General features: G+C 34.5%; 2 protein-coding genes and 1 long non-coding RNA gene across 6 annotated transcripts; 1 reads left to right on the top strand and 2 right to left on the bottom strand.

Moving 5' to 3' along the window:
- Nucleotides 1-208: 208 nt before the first annotated feature.
- Nucleotides 209-11,429, bottom strand: LOC140827013 (cysteine proteinase-like). Of its 4 annotated transcripts, XM_073189584.1 has the most exons (5): nt 11,022-11,429; nt 1,680-1,762; nt 1,295-1,498; nt 975-1,208; nt 209-725 (listed from the first exon to the last, which is right to left on the bottom strand). In XM_073189584.1, exons 4-5 carry the CDS (start codon nt 1,168-1,170, stop codon nt 457-459), a joined length of 465 nt encoding a protein of 154 aa, XP_073045685.1. In that variant the 5' UTR covers nt 1,171-1,208; nt 1,295-1,498; nt 1,680-1,762; nt 11,022-11,429; the 3' UTR covers nt 209-456. The 4 variants fall into 4 exon arrangements, with proteins under 4 accessions (XP_073045685.1, XP_073045684.1, XP_073045687.1 ...); XM_073189583.1 differs by having other exon boundaries at nt 1,295-1,762; XM_073189586.1 differs by lacking the exon at nt 1,295-1,498.
- Nucleotides 8,604-9,910, bottom strand: LOC140826895 (uncharacterized). Its single transcript, XM_073189432.1, has 2 exons — nt 9,895-9,910; nt 8,604-8,962 (listed from the first exon to the last, which is right to left on the bottom strand). Exons 1-2 carry the CDS (start codon nt 9,908-9,910, stop codon nt 8,604-8,606), a joined length of 375 nt encoding a protein of 124 aa, XP_073045533.1.
- A 2,539-nt stretch (nt 11,430-13,968) lies between the features above and the next one.
- LOC140828338 (uncharacterized) lies at nt 13,969-17,307 on the top strand. Its single transcript, XR_012117159.1, has 2 exons — nt 13,969-14,104; nt 17,108-17,307. It is a non-coding gene; the product is annotated as an uncharacterized lncRNA (long non-coding RNA).
- Nucleotides 17,308-18,137: the final 830 nt, after the last annotated feature.

Genomic DNA, 18,137 nt, shown 5'->3' with positions numbered 1-18,137 from the left:
GCCCATCTCTGGTGATATACATCACGCGGATTACTTCCTCAATCTAAAACTTGTGGTGCTAGGACGGAAGATACTTGTACAACGAATTTTATTAAAATTATTTTGTGGTCGTTGATTTGCCATGCCAACAAAATTATTCCAAATTCATATCATTCTGAAATTCCAGATTTAGCAGGGAAAGTAGTGTCTACTCGAAGTAAATGAATTATAAGAGCGTGGAAAATTGAGAAAGGACAAGATGCGGCAGCTTTCAAGGAAACACAATGAGTTACCAGAGTACACAATATGAAACCTAAATAACATTTGTTAATGTTCCATCGGTCATGAGGGTTGACTCAATTCACCTTAATTGCACCAAATCAAGTCAGTGCTTAGAAATTAAAGACGTTATAAGCACGTTTCCTCTTATGTACAGAGATGAGGGACGTGATTAACTGCAATTCGATACACATTTGGTTAAGTGCTTACAGCTGCAACAGTAGAAACCATGGAGTCCAGACGACAGATGTTGGTGCCACGACAGATTTTATAGTAGCCCTTCTCTCCCCAGTTTTCACCCCATGAATTCTTGATAATCCAGTATGGCTGGTCCTTCAAGCGAGTGGGCAAATATGCACCCGCACCGTAGCCAACCAACAACACACCATGATCCAACCTCTTGGAGCATATGAACGGACACGATACTCCTCCAACGTAAGTCTGCATGAAGACGGCATTGATAGCCGCTACACTCAGAGAGAGTAAAATTATAGTCATAGCTGTCCCGTGGTAAACATCTTTTGACTGGATAGCATCTGGTGCTTGACTTTAACGATGAGCTTTTTGAATTATGAGAGAATTTAGATAAGAATAAATCTCACAAACCAAGGGAAATTCAGTGAAGCTGGTGAATGATAGTGCAATTGTTATTCAAATAATTCCAATTTAATCCGTATGATGAACCTAATGAGATTGATAAATGCGTAGAAAAATACCAGCAAGAGGTCCATTCTTGACTAGATTGGCAGCAATCTGTTCTTCATCAAGGGACACAACGCTGAAGTTGGCTACCTTTGCAGCAATTTTGGTCTTGTCAAACTTGCAGCCTCCACGGTCTGTACCGGTGTATGGATAGTCCTCTTCTCGCATAAGTCCACCGGATTTTAAAGTACATTCGAAGGCACTACTCATCAAACCACCATCACAACCTAAGTCACAGTCTGTTTCTCCTGAATCGCAGCGCAGACAGTGAGAAGTCAGATTGACACATTTAAGAGGAGAGCAAGTAATGCGACAGCAGAACCGTTGTTCTCACCAGTAAAAAAAATCTAAACAGTAGAATTAACGGCTGCTTAGAAAAAAAGCATTTCGTCTCTTAATTGCATCTGATGAGACTCGAACTCAACACCTACACCATCTATGGGCTCATTGTGTTTCACATTCATTATTTCTAGTTTTAATTTGTACTTCTCTTGACTATAATTTCCACCTTCCACTACTGTCCGCACTGGACGTATAACTGTATCATCTGATCTCTTTAAATGAGATTGAGGACAAAACTCAGAAAATGACACAGTTTACAAGGATAGCAAACACATCTTGTAAAAAATCCACGGACGGTTCGATTTCATTGCTCTAGGTTTCACTAAAACCAGACGTTTAAGAGGCTGAAATAAGAGGGACAAGTCAAAAAGCCGAACCTCGTGGTCACAATCCACAAGCTGTTGCTCACTGAGACTCACAAGTTTCCCGGTCGCCAGATAGTTTGCACCTTCTAATGCTCCTGTTGCCATTCAAAAATTACCATTGAGATTTATCGTATGCTCAAGTTAACTAAATAGAACACAATTCATGAGTCAGCACTTCAAATCATTCAAACTGATGTAAGATAAATCAAAGAGAATAAGCTCGTTGGCAACCGTTTCTCATCGCACAAGTTGAATAAGAACTAATTTCAGCACATAGCTTGATTCGCCCAAATTGCAGCTAAATTTCTCAACTCCAACACTGGAACAAAAATCATATATCAGACCCAATGAAATAATTACTTGCATCTTCGTTTCTACCAGAATTTAAACAATGCAAATTTCAACTACAACTTATAAAGGTATGTGGATCTAAACAACTGTTATCTCGTCACATGCAATAATTGCTCATGTTGGATAACTTATGCTAGACATTTACCAACCTAAATACTAAAACAAAACTAACAGTATGCACGATGCACATTACTGTAAACCATATAGATAGTTTGCATAGATTCTAGTTAGCTTATTAGGGACTTTTTTGCATAGATTAGAGCTAACTGGCACGGATTTGAAACTTAAAGCAAAAATGTATGAAAATCTATACAAGTCTGATCTAATTTTTTCAGTCAAACCAATAATATCCAATTCTCTCCGAATATAATACTACGATATAAACAAGGAACTGTATCAGGTAGCACGACATAATTCAACGCTATTGCTCACCATCGATTCAAATCAGAAATTGACTGATCAGAACTTGTTGTTAAATTATTTCTCTAGATTTTCTGTGTTTCTAATCCTAAATGAAACTACACCAGAGAATCACAATCCCGTTCTTGATTAAATATAAAACGAATACGGAAGCGTACCTGAATCTTTAGCCATGGTTTATAGCGGTTTGATCTTCCAAAATGTAGAATTTCCTTAGGGTTTGGTGGGTATACGAAGAGATATCTATTTTCTACATCTGGGGACCATAACCTAACTGCTTTTTTAAGCCGTTGTAAAACTTTTGCCTATTTCTAATTTGGCAAACCTTCATCAAATTAGAAATTCCACATATGGTATCCACAATAAATATTCATGACATTTATGCCCTAAGTCAAATTCCTTATTTCAAAATAGACCACATAATGTTTGACTTATTATAATTGATGACCATATACATTCATTTAATTTTATAAGTGTCCCAAAAATTTTAACAATCTCCCACTGGACACATATACAATATAATGAATGTGATATCTTTAGTGTGCACATGTCGTGTCATCAAATTTGAGGACATTCCAAATTGACATAGGATCAAAGCGGTCTTCGTTGTATCAATCACAACTAAACCACATCAATGGTCACGTACATCAACATCACTAAATGACATAGATCAAACATGAATTAGTGGCATGAAAATTACATGCAAGGTGATCTGTTCATGTCAATTTTCAACTGGTCCTACTTAACTTTAGTGAGATCAAACTTTTAAACATAATTGCACAAAGTGTAATGAACTGAATAATACTTCATTTCTGATCAGAATAAAAATACATAAATAACTGTCTATAAAACAACCAAACTACAAACTCCCACTCAAACTAGAGATCATCCATCTCTACGACACCCATACGAGCAGTATGCTCATGAAAGACATTAGGCAGCAAACCCTTTGTCAAGGGATCCGCTACCATGGAGTTTGTACTTAAGTGTTCTATAGAAATCTGTCCACTTTGTACCCTTTCTTTCACAACAAGGAACTTGATGTCAATATGCTTCAACTTTGTCGGGCTCAGGCTTTACTCAAAAATATGGGGTTGACTATAAAGAGATTTTTTCTCCGGTTTCAACTAAGGACTCTTTTAGGACAATCACGGCAGTTGTTGCACATTTCGATATGGAGCTACATCAGATGGATGTAAAGACGGCGTTTCTCAATGGCGACATTGATGAAACGATTTATATGGTGCAACCAAAAAAATTTGTGTCGGGAGACCCAAAGAATATGGTTTGCAAATCAAAGAAATCCATCTATGGGCTTAAACAAGCATCTCGTCAGTGGTACCATAAGTTTCACGAAATAAATCTCTCATTTGGTTTTGAAGGGAATTTAATCGATGATTGTGTGTATCACAAGTTCAGCGGGAGTAAGCACATATTTTTGGTTCTATATGTGGACGACATTTTTCTTGCCACAAACGATATAGGCTTATTGCACCAAACTAAGAGTTTTTTGTCTAGAAATTTCGAGATGAAAGATCTTGATGAGGCCTCATTTGTATTAGGAATTCAGATACATCGAGATCGTTCTCGAGGTGTTCTTGGATTGTTACAAATGAGCTATATCGATAAAGTACTTAAAAGATTTGGCATGCAAGATTGTAAACCAGGAAACACCCCGGTCGATAAGGGAGATAAGTGTAATCTCAAACAATGTCCTAAGAGAAGTCTTGAAATTCAAGAAATGCAAAAGATTCCCTATGCTTCGGCGGTAGGAAGTCTTATGTATGCTCAAGTTTGTACGCGTCCGGATATTGCGTACATAGTAGGTGTGTTGGGCAGATATCTAAGCAACCCAGGTATGGATCACTGGAAAGCAGCCAAAAAGGTTATGAGATACCTGAAAAGATCTAGGAATTACATGCTCACATATAGGAGGTCAGATCATCTTGAGATCTTGGGTATTCGCGGGATGCCAAGACAGTATGAGATCCACTTCGGGTTACATTTTTATGTTAGCTGGTGGAGCCATTTCTTGGAGAAGTGCCAAACAGGCACTTACAGCTTCCTCCACTATGGCGGCAGAATTTGTTGCTTGTTACGAAGCATCAAATCATGCGATATGGCTGAAGAACTTTGTCACTGGGCTGCGTATTCTGGAATGGATTGAAAGACCTTGGATTATTTTGTGACAATAGATCAGCTGTGTTATATTCCAACAACAATAGGAGCTCGACAAAGTCGAAGCATATTGACATCAAGTTCCTTGTTGTAAAAGAAAGGGTACAAAGTGGACAGATTTCTATATAAAACTTAGGTACAAACTCCATGGTAGCGGACCCCCTGATAAAAGGTTGGCCGCCTAATGTCTTTCACGAGCATACTGCTCGTATGGGTGTCGTAGAGATGGATGATCTCTAGTTTGAGTGGGGGTTTGTAGTTTGGTTGTTTTATAGACAGTTATTTATGTATTTTTATTCTGATCAGAATTGAAGTATTATTCAGTTCATTACACTTTGTACAATTATGTTTAAAAGTTTGATCTCACTAAAGTTAAGTAGGACCAGTTGAAAATTGACATGAACAGATCACCTTGCATGTAATTTTCATGCCAATAATTCATGTTTGATCTATGTCATTTAGTGATGTTGATGTACGTGACCATTGATGGGGTTTAGTTGTGATTGATACAACGAAGACCATTTTGATCCTATGTCAATAAGATTAATGGACAAGATTGTTTGGAATGTCCTCAGATTTGATGACACGACATGTGCACACTAAGGATATCACATTCATTATATTGTATATGTGTCCAATGGGAGATTGTTAGAATTTTTGGGACACTTATATCATTAAATAAATGTATATGTCATCAATTATAATAAGTCAAACATTATGTGGTCTATTTTGAAACAAGGAATTTGACTTACGACATAAATGTCATGAATATTTATTGTGGATACCATATGTTGAATTTCTAATTTGATGAAGGGGCCAAATTAGAAATATTGTTAAATTATTTCTCTAGATTTTCTGTGTTTCAAATCCCCAAATGAAACTACACCAGAGAATCACAATCATGTTCTTGATTAAATATAAAATGAATACGGAAGCGTACCTGAATCTTTAGCCATGGTTTATAGCGGTTTGATCTTCCAAAATGTAGAATTTCCTTAGGGTTCCTTATTCTCTCTCTGTGGATGGGGATACGAAGAGATATCTATTTTCTACATCTGGCGGGGACCATAACCTAACTGCCTTTTTAAGCAGTTGTAAAATTTTTGCCTATTTCTAATTTGGCCCCTTCATCAAATTAAAAATTCCACATATGATGTATCTGAATTCCTAATACAAATGAGGCCTCATCAAGATCTTTCACCTCGAAACTTCTAGACAAAAAACTCTTGGTTTGGTGCAATAAGCCTATATCGTTTGTGGCAAGCAAAATGTCGTCCACATATATAACCAAAAATATGTGCTTACTCCCACTGAACTTGTGATACACACAATCATCGATTAAATTCCCTTCAAAGCCAATTGAGAGAATTATTTCGTGAAACTTATGGTACCACTGACGAGATGCTTGTTTAAGCCATAGATGGATTTCTTTAATTTGCAAACCATATTCTTTGGGTCTCCCGACATAAAGTTTTCTGGTTGCACCATATAAATCGTTTCATCAATGTCGCCATTGAGAAACGCCGTCTTTACATCCATCTGATGTAGCTCCATATCGAAATGTGCAACAAGTGCCATGATTGTCCTAAAAGAGTCCTTAGTTGAAACCGGAGAACAAATCTCTTTATAGTCAACCCCTTATTTTTGAGTAACGCTTTTTGCCACAAGACGAGCTTTGTACTTCTACACATTACCGTTTGAATCCCTTTTGATTTTAAAAATCAATTTACAACCAACAGGTTTTGTACCTTCCGGTAGTGGGACAAGTTCCCAAACTTTATTGTCTTGCATTGACTTATACTCATCATTAATTGCTTCGACCCACTTTACCGAATTGGAACTTTCTATGGCTTGACGAAAGTTGATAGGATCATCTTCCATCATGCCAACATTATCCTCATGTTCCTGAAGAAATACTACATAGTCGTCCAAAATAGCACTTCTCCTTTCTCTCGTGGACCGACGCAATGGCACTTGGACCTCAATCACTTCTTCAAGAGGTTTTTGAGTTTGTACCTCTGGGAGATCAACGATGTCTTGATTTTCTGGAATTCCGTTATTATTAATGACCAAAGTGGAATCCTGATCATTGTCTAAAGCAATCGGAATAGGAATCAATTCCTCATTAACCGTAGTGGAAGTTGATTCTTCCTCAAAGACAAAGTCCTTTATTTTATTCTTCCCCCCAAACTCAATATCCTCAAAGAATGTAGCTATACCCGTCTCAAAATTGACCTTGATTTGGGATCGTAAAACTTATAGTTGCTTGATCATTCAGAGTAGCCAATAAAGTAGCTGCTCACAGTCTTGGGATCCAACTTATTCTCATGTGGCCTATCAGGCCTCGCCTCAGTTGGACATCCCCAAACGTGAAAATGCTTCAGACTGGGCTTTCGCCCGAACCAAAGCTCAAAAGGTGTTTCAGCAACTGCTTTTGTCGACACTCTATTCAGAATGTATTATGACGTCTTTAGTGCCTCACCCCTGAGTGATTCCGGCAAGGATGAATGGCTAACCGTACTCCTTACCATGTCATGTAGAGTGCGATTTCGTCTTTCTGCTACACCATTCATGCTTGGAGAGCCTGGCATGGTGTATTGTAGGACGATACCACATTCCTCTAGGTATTTGGCAAAAGGCCCTGAACGTTGTTCACCCGAACCATCGTACCGACCATAGTATTCACCACCACGATCGGACTTTATTTTCTTTATCCTTTTGTCGAGTTGATTTTCAACTTCAACCTTGAATGACTTGAACACGTCCAATGTTTGAGCCTTTTCATGAATAAGAAATATGTATGCATATCTCGAAAGATCATCTATGAATGATACAAAGTAGCGTTGACCATTCCAAGAAGGTGTTGGAAACGGTCCACAAACATCCGTATGTATCAATTCTAAGACTTCCGTAGCCCGATATGCACCTAATTTCTTGCCTTTGGTTTGTTTTCCTTTAATGCATTCAATACAGACATTAAAGTCCGTAAAATCAATGGAATTTAAAATTCCATCCGACACAAGTTGTTCAACTCTATTTCTAGAGAAGTGGCCTAAGCGCTTGTGCCATAATGCACCCGAATTATCATTATTTAGCTTTCATTTTGTACCTTCGATTCAACAATTAGGGTTTCATGATATGAAACATTTGTATCAAGATAATAGAGATTGTCATATTGCATAAGTGAACCAGTTCCAACAACATTAGAATTAATAGATAACATAAACTGATTGTTTCCAAAGGAACAATTGTAACTAGATTTGTCCAAATAACAAACAGAAACCAAATTCCGTCTAAACGACGGTACAACAAAAGTATCCATTAAATCCAAATAGAAACCAGTACAAAGCAACAATCTAAAATGACCAATTGCTTCCACTTCTACCGACTTTCCATCGCCCACATAGATACTTCTTTCAGCATCACTTGGCTTTTGGTAGCTCAGGCAACCGTGCATTGAAATACTGATGTTAGTAGTAGCACCGGAATCTAACCACAAAGTATTTCTAGGTACTGAAGCTAAGTTAACTCCAGAACAAACCAAATTAAGAAATGTACCTTTCTTCTCGCGCCACACGCGATACTTGGCACACTCCTTCTTCATGTGTCCGGGTTTATTGCAGAAGAAACAAAGGTCATCACCTTAATGTTGTTTCTACTCACTCGGACCCGCAGCATTTACATTCTTTCTTTTCTTGCCCTTGTCCTTAGAGGTGCTTGCCAAATGAGCACTTTATGTCTTCTCTTGATTCAATCTCTCTTCCTTTTGGACACAGTGAGAAATTAGTTCATTCAAACTCCACGTTTCCTTCTGACAGTTAAGACTGACCTTAAAGTGGTTGAACTGAACCGGAAGAGAAATCAGGATGAGATGCACAAGTAAATCCTCGTGCAAATCCAACTTTAGTGCCTTCAATTTCAAAGCAAGATTAGACATCTCCATGATGTACTCCCTTATGTTTCCCTTGCCCTTATACTTCATTGAAATTAAGCTTTTAGAATAGTGCTTGTTTCAGCCTTATCGCTTTTGGCAAAGCGCTTCTCGATTTCTGCAAGGTACTCCTTGGCATTGGTGATGTTCTCAGACACTGCACCCCTAAACACCTCCGGAATGGCACGTTTGATGATCATCAGACTTATGCGATTGGAGCAATCCCACTTCTCAAATCTAGCTCTCTCTTCAGATGAGCTAATTTCCGTAGGAGTAGTGGGTTTCTCCATCCGAATCGCAAGGTCCATGTCCATGCACCCGAGAACTATCTGAATGTTCTCCTTCCAGTCCTTAAAGTTAGTACCATTAAGGACTGGTACTGAACTTAAGTTGGCAGAAATATTAGCAACATTCACTGAAAGAGAACATTAAAAATAAATAAATAACATGCTCACAACCATAATTATCAATAAAATTCAAAATTAATTGACAAATCCTATCTCAAGATACCTAGTGCACCATTAATATCAAGTCTTTGGACATTAAAATTAATTGCAAGTGATACAATAATGCATGACAAATAACAAACCCCTCTTTGGATTGATTTATTATTCTCATGTAAAATCCTTATAATCGTTACGTGTTTACTATCACAGGTAATTATGTAGTCCGGTTAACCTTCCTTTGAGCCGATTAATAATCGCATGAACTTACAAACTTACAAACATTCAAAATTCGTCATGAACAATCTACAAAAGAGATGTCACTTTGGCGACAACTTATTTCAATTTATCCAATCGGAATGATGAACTATAATAACTTTATTATCTAGTATGCCAATTAAATGAATTCAATCGAATTAAATAAATAATAATAATAAAATAAATAAATCCCAAAAAACTGAATCATTGGTCAAAGTTGCATGAAAATTAATAATAGAATAATAAATGTCCACCAAAAGTTCCTTGGTCAAAGCTTGAATTCATTCTTATTTTTGCAATCTCAACAGGAATCATCCGAAGAGAGAGAAAACTTGAGAGAGAAACCCACAAAAAAATGAACGAAAAGTATAACAAATTTCCATTAAAAATTGTTCTGGGAAGACTGAATCCATCCGTCATTGACCGACAAAAGAAAGACAAAGTAGTGAGATAAAACACAAACCATTGCACCTTTTACCTTTTTTTTTTTAAAATCCTCAAATCAAGAACAAGATTAAGGGCTATGATACCAATTGTTAAATTATTTCTCTAGATTTTCTGTGTTTCAAATCCCAAATGAAAGAAACTACACCAGAGAATCACAATCCTGTCCTTGATTAAATATAAAACGAATACGGAAGCGTACCTGAATCTTTAGCCATGGTTTATAGCGGTTTGATATTACGAAATGTAGAATTTCCTTACAGTGTGTTTGACAACCAGGATTTGAGAGGATTTCATGAGATTTGGAATTAGATTTGGAATTGGATTTGAAAATTCAAGTATTTGAAATTCCATTTGTTGTTTGGTTTAAAATTTAAAAATGGTATTTACAAATCTATTTCTTGTTTGGAGAAAAAAGGATTCGAATTTGGAATTTTAAAAATTTACTAAGCTACCCTTATAAATAATATAAACATAAATAACCCAAAGAAGCTTAGAAATTAATAATTCTTCTCTATTATTTGTATTTGTAAATTCAAAAATTAATTATTATTTATTAATCAACATAAAATAATAATTAAAAAATCATCAAACAACTTCAAACTTTAACATGAAATTAATTATTAAACGTAAAAAGAGACTTTGGTACTTATTATAATTTTTATTATATTAATCAGTAAATAACACAAGAAACTTATAAAATTTAAACGAAATCTTTCAACTTCTAAAAAAAGTCTAACCATGTAGAAACTTTTAGTGGAAAATGATGTGTTGGATAAAAAAGTAATTGTATGTTTTTAAAATCCAAATCCCACCAAATCTTATCAAATTTGATGGGATTTGGATATACTTACTGAAATCTCTTGAAATCTTATAAAAAAAAATTCGAATCCTTTTTTTTTTGAATAATCTTGTCAAACAGTAAAACTAGGATTTTGAAATCCAAATCCCATGAAATCCTCCCAAATCCTGATTGCCAAACACACTGTTAGGGTTCCTTATTCTCTCTCTGTTGATGGGGATACGAAGAGATATCTATTTTCTACATCTGGGGATCATAACCTAACTGCCTTTTTAAGCGGTTGTAAAACTTTTGCCTATTTCTAATTTGACCCCTTCATCAAATTAGAAATTCCATATATAATATCCACAATAAATATTCATGTCATTTAAGTACTAAGTCAAATTCCTTATTTCAAAATAGATGTTTGACTTATTATAATTGATGACCATATAGATTCATTTAATTTAATTATATAAGTGTTCCAAAAATTCTAACACTTGTACTCTGGAAATGATCAAGCCAAATAATGATTAATACATGCGTACCTGATTCTTCACGAGTTCAACGGCACCGAGATCTCTCCAGTCAAAAATCAGTCGGAATGTTGTTCGTAGGTAGGATCGGAGCCTTGTGTGCCTCTGCTGGAAATCGGAGTCTACGATTGAGGCCGAGAAGTTGAAGTCGGAGCTCCGTGCGAGTAAGATCGGAGAACTGAGTGACTCCGTGCACGGCGGAGGGGTCCAGCTTCTGGTGGCGCCTAGCTCAGCGCAGGTTAGCCTTAAACACTGAGAATCTGTAATCGTGTCCCTCCTGGGTCGCGTACTTCTTTCCGAACTTCTTATTAAACATCGTGAAACGGTGGTCGGCGTTCGGCAGTAGGTTTTCGCCATCATCTCCATGACTCCATGATCAACGACTTGCCGGATCAACAGATTCATTTGTCTTTATCATCTTTACAGGTATTTTTTGATGTTAATGATGAGACATTATACAATCGATTACATATAATTTATTTATCTAAAACTTGACTCAAATTCTACAGTTTTACATAGATTTGGCCATGGGTCGGTTCGGTTTCAGGTTGGATCTATTGGTTAGAGTCGGGAAAATCCCGGCTCTTAATCGTATCAGTCTCATGTTGTTAGCCTGACGTTCTGGTCCGTTAAGTCGTATTTTACTATTTTTTTTAAAATTAAAAAACATTATTATTTTTAAATAAAAAATTAAATAATAAAAACATATAAATTTTAAAAAAAGACTCGCATTTATAAAAACTCTATCAAATATTTTATTTTCTCAATAAAAAATTTATAACTCCTAAAATATTTAGTGAATCAAATATCATAGTTAGGACTCTAAAATATGATAGTATCATCGTAAATCTCGAGCTTCAATCATCATATTTTTTTCTACTTTCTGCATTCACAGGGAGTGCTCACGCCTTACTCCAGAACTTCTTCTGTTTTGCTCGTTCTTTCGACGATCCATATTGCTTAATCACTCGCATTTCTTTGTTCCATATGTTTTCTCAGTTTCATTTAGGTTTTCTCGATAACTTTTAATATCTTGTGTTCTTGTAGCACTTTTGACCAATCATTGAGCAAACATTGAGTTTTCAAATTTTCTGGCTCTAAGCTAAAACGTCTCTAATATAATGTATTAATTTCCTCAAATACTAAAAGCTTGCTCTACTGAAATCGTTGAAACTGGGCAAGCTAGAATTTCTTTTCATTATAGACAAAATCGGATATAATTGTAGTTGTAAAATGATTATCAAGTTCTTGAATGGAATTTGAGGATCCTCGCGAACTTTGTGTCCATTCCCTTAATAAAAGTTGCGATTTAACAAGTTTAGAAAGTATATTATTAATGATAATATATTGTGCTTCATATAGAACAATTTATCAATCATATTTTGTGTTATAACAACTATAACTATCATATAAATGAGTTTTCATATTAAATAAAATCAGTGAGATAGATGGAATCGTTTCCGTTGTATGTTCTAAAGAATCATAATATAATGTTAGCATTTCTTATAATTCATCTAATTGGTCACTAGCATCATTAAACACTGTTAAAATTTTACAAACACTAATGCATGTGTTTTTATTGATTTGAAAACAAATAAATATCAAAAGCATGAATATGTCGATGAAAAAAATATACATAAATCTTTATATTTAAAAAACAATAATAACAATTTATATGTTAAATTTCAACGTGTTAGAACGTCCCATGCAAACCGTTTAGGCCTCCTACAATTTATTTTGTAAAATTTACCTCATTGTTTTATAATTGGAGATGTGTTCATAAATAAATTGTGGTCCTACTTATTTTAATATGACATTATAATTTTTTTATTCATCTTGAATACACAAATTAAAATATGATATATGCACCTAATATGAAAAAACTTACCACCTAGTGATATTATACATATTTTAATAATCTCACTAACACTATAAATATTTACACCAGCATTAGAAAAGAAATTGAAAAACTTGAGACATTAAACCATATCCTTCTAAAATTATAAATATTAAGTTGAAAAATATTTTGTGCAGTCTGTGATTCGTTAAAACACATATATGTAAGAAATATTTTTTGAATGTTCAAAAAAATATCACTCTAATGACATGTAAAACTCATATATGAACGAAATTTTTAATATCACTCCAAATATCCGAACACAGTATTTATCACTAAAACTAAAAGAAAGTTGTGCAATTTCACAATATTCAGTCGTTTTTTCTCTAAATTGAGGTCTATAATATTTAAATAGTTGAGAATCGTTACTCATTTGAGACAAGATGCCACTATTTGAGTTTGAGAACGATCAATACCAATTTCCACTCGAAGATTCTTCTCGAATTGTTGCGTTAAAGTTTCATCATCACTTTCTTGTTGAAATTTGTAAATTTTCGAACAATATTTACATTTGCCTTGCAAATCATCGAAGGGGACATCACTTTTTCGAAATGTTTGATAAAGATATTAAATGTTTGGCGAGGCCGCTCGAATTCTAGGCGCCGTTAGGTTGCTCATACTTTCTTGACTTGGATGATGATTTGTTAGTTGGGCCTCTTGTTCTTGATATTGCTCCTAATCGAAAAATCAAAATCATAGATGTCGACATTGAAAGAAGGAAAATTGTGATCCTCAAACTCGAGTATGATGTTCTTTCCCTTACCCCTACAACTAGGGGTAGGCATTTGTGTTCGGGTATCGGATACCCGACCCGACCGATCGGTTATTACCCGATCAGGTCGGTTTTTTTAATCTCAAAATCATGTTCGGGTTTGTACCCGAACCCGATTTACAAATGTCGGGTTTGTTTCGGGTAATAATTTACTACCCGAATAAAAAAACGGGTACCCGAAATATTATATATATATATATATATATATATATATATATATATATATATATATAATGTTTTATATTTTAAATTAAGGAATAAAAAAAACTAAATCCCTAATTCTAATTATTCTACTGTCTTCACTCTTCACTCTCCGGCTCTTCGTTCTTCGCCTCTTCCTTCTTCCCTCCCGGCCTCCTGACGTTTTTCTGCACCTCAGCGGCTCAGCCCTCAGCCAGTCATCCGCCTCTTCTCAGGTGTGAATTGGTAATTTTTCTTTTAACTCGCATAATTGAAAAGATATCATTATGGTCAATCTTAAGCTTTTTCTTGGGGGAAATAAATAATAGAATGATTTTTAAAATATAATTTTCTCCTACAGATATATGAGGAACGTGAATCGTTTTGTGATTAGATTATAATATTTGTTCATACAAAAGGGAAAAGGTAAACAATATACGTACATAGTCAACAAAATTTAAAAAGTTATAAATGATCTATTACAAAATAAATGGATTTGTTCACTGGTATGATTGTATGAATGATGAAGGTGCTCGTGCATTGAGTAAATAAATGGATTTGTTCCCTCTTTAATGTATGTGTATACAACTTGTTCACTGGTATGAATGGTTTTGTTTTCATTGGATTTGTTCCCTCTTTAAAATGCCGAAAATATGTTTCACTGTCAATGTGCAAGAAGATTTTGTTTTGTGATTATTTGGGTTACCTTATTGAATATTTTGGATTTCAGAAATTTATTGTGGAAATGGAGAGTGTAATAAATCAACTAATGGAAGAAGCTGATATTACTGATGAGAACAAGAACATTGATGCTGATTGTGTTGAAAATTTAGATCATGATGGTGATAAAGATGAAGTGAAACCTGAGTCTAAAAAGAGAGCTAGGAAATATATGACCTCTAGATCACAATATTGGGAACACTTTGAAAAATTCTATTGTGAAAGTGACAAGGTGCAATAAGGTAGGTGCAAATATTGTTGTAGAGAGATTAAGGCAGATCCAAGAATACATGAGACTCGACCTTTACAGAATCACTTCGCTTCTTGTAAAAAAAACCCCATGAAGTTGCAACTAGTCAAACCCAGATTTCTTTTCAACCATCAAAAGATGATCCGAAAGAAGCGCAAATTGGTACTTGGAAATTTGATCAGAAATAATTAAGAGAGGCACTAACTTATTGGTTGATTGTGGATGAACTTCCTTTCAAAACAGTTGAGAACAAAGGTTTTAGACACTTCATGTCAATTGCATGTCCAATGTTTAGTATTTCATCCTGAAGGACAACAACCAAGGATGTTTATAATTTGTACATGAATGAAAAAGTGCAGTTGATGTCTTTTATGAAACAACAAGGTCCAAGAATTTCTATAACTACAGACACATGGACATCAATACAAAATGTGAATTATATTTTTTTTAACTGCTCATTTCATTTATGATGAATGGACTTTGCAAAAGAGAATTTTGAATTTTTGTCCGATTTCTGGACATAAGAGTGATGATGTGGGTAAAGCAGTTCAAAAATATTTACTTGATTGGAGAGTTGATAAAATCTTTACCATCACAGTTGATAATGCCTCATCAAATGATGGTGCAATAACATATTTGCAAAAAATGTTTGACAATTGGAAAACAAATATTTTAGGGAGGAAATATTTACATATGCGATGTATTGCACATATTGTCAACCTTATTGTGCAGGATGGTCTGAAAAGGAAAGACAAACATTTAGCTATCTCTCGAATTAGATGAGCAGTGAGGTATGTACGAGACTCCCCAGCAAGGTATAAAAGATTTTGCGAATATGTTGAGATCGAAAAGATATATACAAAGAAATTGTTAAGCCTTGATGTACCAACAAGATGGAACTCAACATATCTAATGTTAGAGTCAGCAATATCTTTGAAAAGAGGATTTGATTCATATGCCGATATAGATCTTGACTACGTGAATGATCTCTTGAAACCCCTGTATGATGGGATTCCGTCGGAATATGATTGGGAAAGGGCTAGTTTGTTGGTCAAGTTTCTTGGACACTTTTACAAGCTCACTTTGGCAATTTCTGGCTCTCTATATGTCACTTCGAACACCATATTTCATGAAATAAATGCTGTTGACATGCTTCTAAAACAGTGGTTAGTAAGCGATGATTTTGAATTAAGTGAAATGTCAAGAAAAATGAAAGATAAGTTTGACAAGTATTGGGGTTCGATCGAAGAAATGAACATGATGTTATATTATGCAGTGATTCTTGATCCTCATCACAAATTAGAGTTTGTTGAGTTTTCATTTGATATAATGTATGATGATATCACAAAGAGCGCGATGATGAAGGAAAAGGTGAAGAGTGGAATGCAAGAATTTTTTCGATTATAAAGTGACACGGAACTCCAGGAAGTCTGGTACGTTCTGCATTAGGTTCTACATTATTTTCAAAAGATTCTCAATCTAATAATTCAATGACTTTTCGAACATACTTGAAAGATGAGTTTAGAAAATACAAACTTGGTGGGAAAAAAGTATGTGAAGTTAGAGTTGGAGAAATATCTAAGTGAGGATCCTGAGGATTATAATCAAAATTTTGACATCCGGTGAAAAGTAAATTCTCACAGATTTCCTGTTCTTTCTCGATTGGCACGTGATATCTTAGCTATTCCTGTCTCCACTGTTGCTTCGGAAGCAGCATTTAGTACATGTGGTTGTGTTTTGGATGCGTTTAGAAGTTTATTGTCTCCTAGAATAGTTCAAGCTTTGGTATGTACCCATGATTGGCTAAGGTTGGATTCTAAGCCTATATGCGTGGAGGAAGATTTGGTTGAAATCGAAATACTTGAGAAAAACATATTTTTTGTCTCTTTACCTTTCTATATTTATTCTTAATGGTTATGTTTTATTCTCTAATGACTAATTTATTTGTTTTTTTTATTTTGGTATAGAATTAACAAACTCAGGGAAGGATTCAACCATAATTAATATATAATTATGAAAAACATCAACAATCGATTATTGTAAATTTTTAAAGTTTAAATTCATTATATTCGATGATGACTGTAAATTTTTAAAATTTAAATTTTTTATATTTATATACTTTAATAATGATTGTCTTAGAAAACTAATAGAATTATAACATTTCATGTACTTTGATTTGTTTAATTCGATGACTGTAAATTTTTAAAATTTAAATTCTTTATATTTATCTATTTTAATAATGATTGTCTTAGAAAACTAATAGAATTATAACATTTCAGGTACTTTGATTTGATTGGACAGATGATGATTTAGCTTGGAAGTTGGAAGATGATTTGCCACTTTTTTTAATCTACTGTTGATGAATTGAAGAAGTTGATGTTTTACTTTCCAAGATGATTGGATTGGTTACTATGTGATGGATTTTTTGTCTATGATGAATTCAAGTGGTTTTGCCTTTGATTGACATATGTTTTATTTAGATTGATGGTTTTCCTAAATTTTTTTATTGTTGTTGTGCTATTTTGTGCAGAATAGGTATTTACATATACATTGAGAAAGAAGATAAATTTTTTGACAAAAATTTCGGGTATCCGAAGTTAAGAACCCGACAACACACGAAATTTTCGGGAACCCGAACCGTCGGGTAGCACCGATTAAAGTTCGGGTACTAAATAAATTACTCGAAAATTTCCGGTACCCGACCTGAATTACCCGAACCCGTGAAACCCGACCCGACACCCACCCCTACCTACAACTTAATATGGTCATTTGTATAAAAATAAAATTGAAGTAATTAGGAAAATAAATTAACAATTGACAATAATCGACAATTGATATTTTGAGAATGGATAAATAAAGCTTGAATTGAAATTAGAGTTGGAGAATTGAGAGAAAATTGTGTGGAAAGAAATGAAAGGGATGGAGAGTATTTATAAGATAAAATTCAGGAAAAAAAATTCGATGATAGACCCATTGGTCCAGGTTGACTTTTGCTGCACATAGGGGTGTGCAATCAGTCTATTCGGTTACTCACCGAACCGAATAGACCTATAACCGATTTAACCGATTTTATTTTCGAATAACCGAACCGATCGAAAAATTCATATAAACCGAATTAACCGAACCAATTTTCAAATCGGTTATTTCGGTTATCGACTGAAATAACCAATATTTTTAAAAAAATGCAAATTTTAAAAAAAAAAACAATGGAGAACTTATAAATAACAAGAAACATTGAACAAAAAATATCAATAACAAATAAAAATATTGAAAATAAAATCATTGAATGAAATAGCTTCCTTCTAAGAG

Source organism: Primulina eburnea, chromosome 3 (genome assembly GCF_022965805.1).
Source record: "Primulina eburnea isolate SZY01 chromosome 3, ASM2296580v1, whole genome shotgun sequence".
Classification (NCBI taxonomy): Eukaryota; Viridiplantae; Streptophyta; class Magnoliopsida; order Lamiales; family Gesneriaceae; genus Primulina; species Primulina eburnea.
The sequence above is the reverse complement of the archived record's forward strand: the minus strand, read 5'-3'. Positions and strand labels throughout refer to the sequence as shown.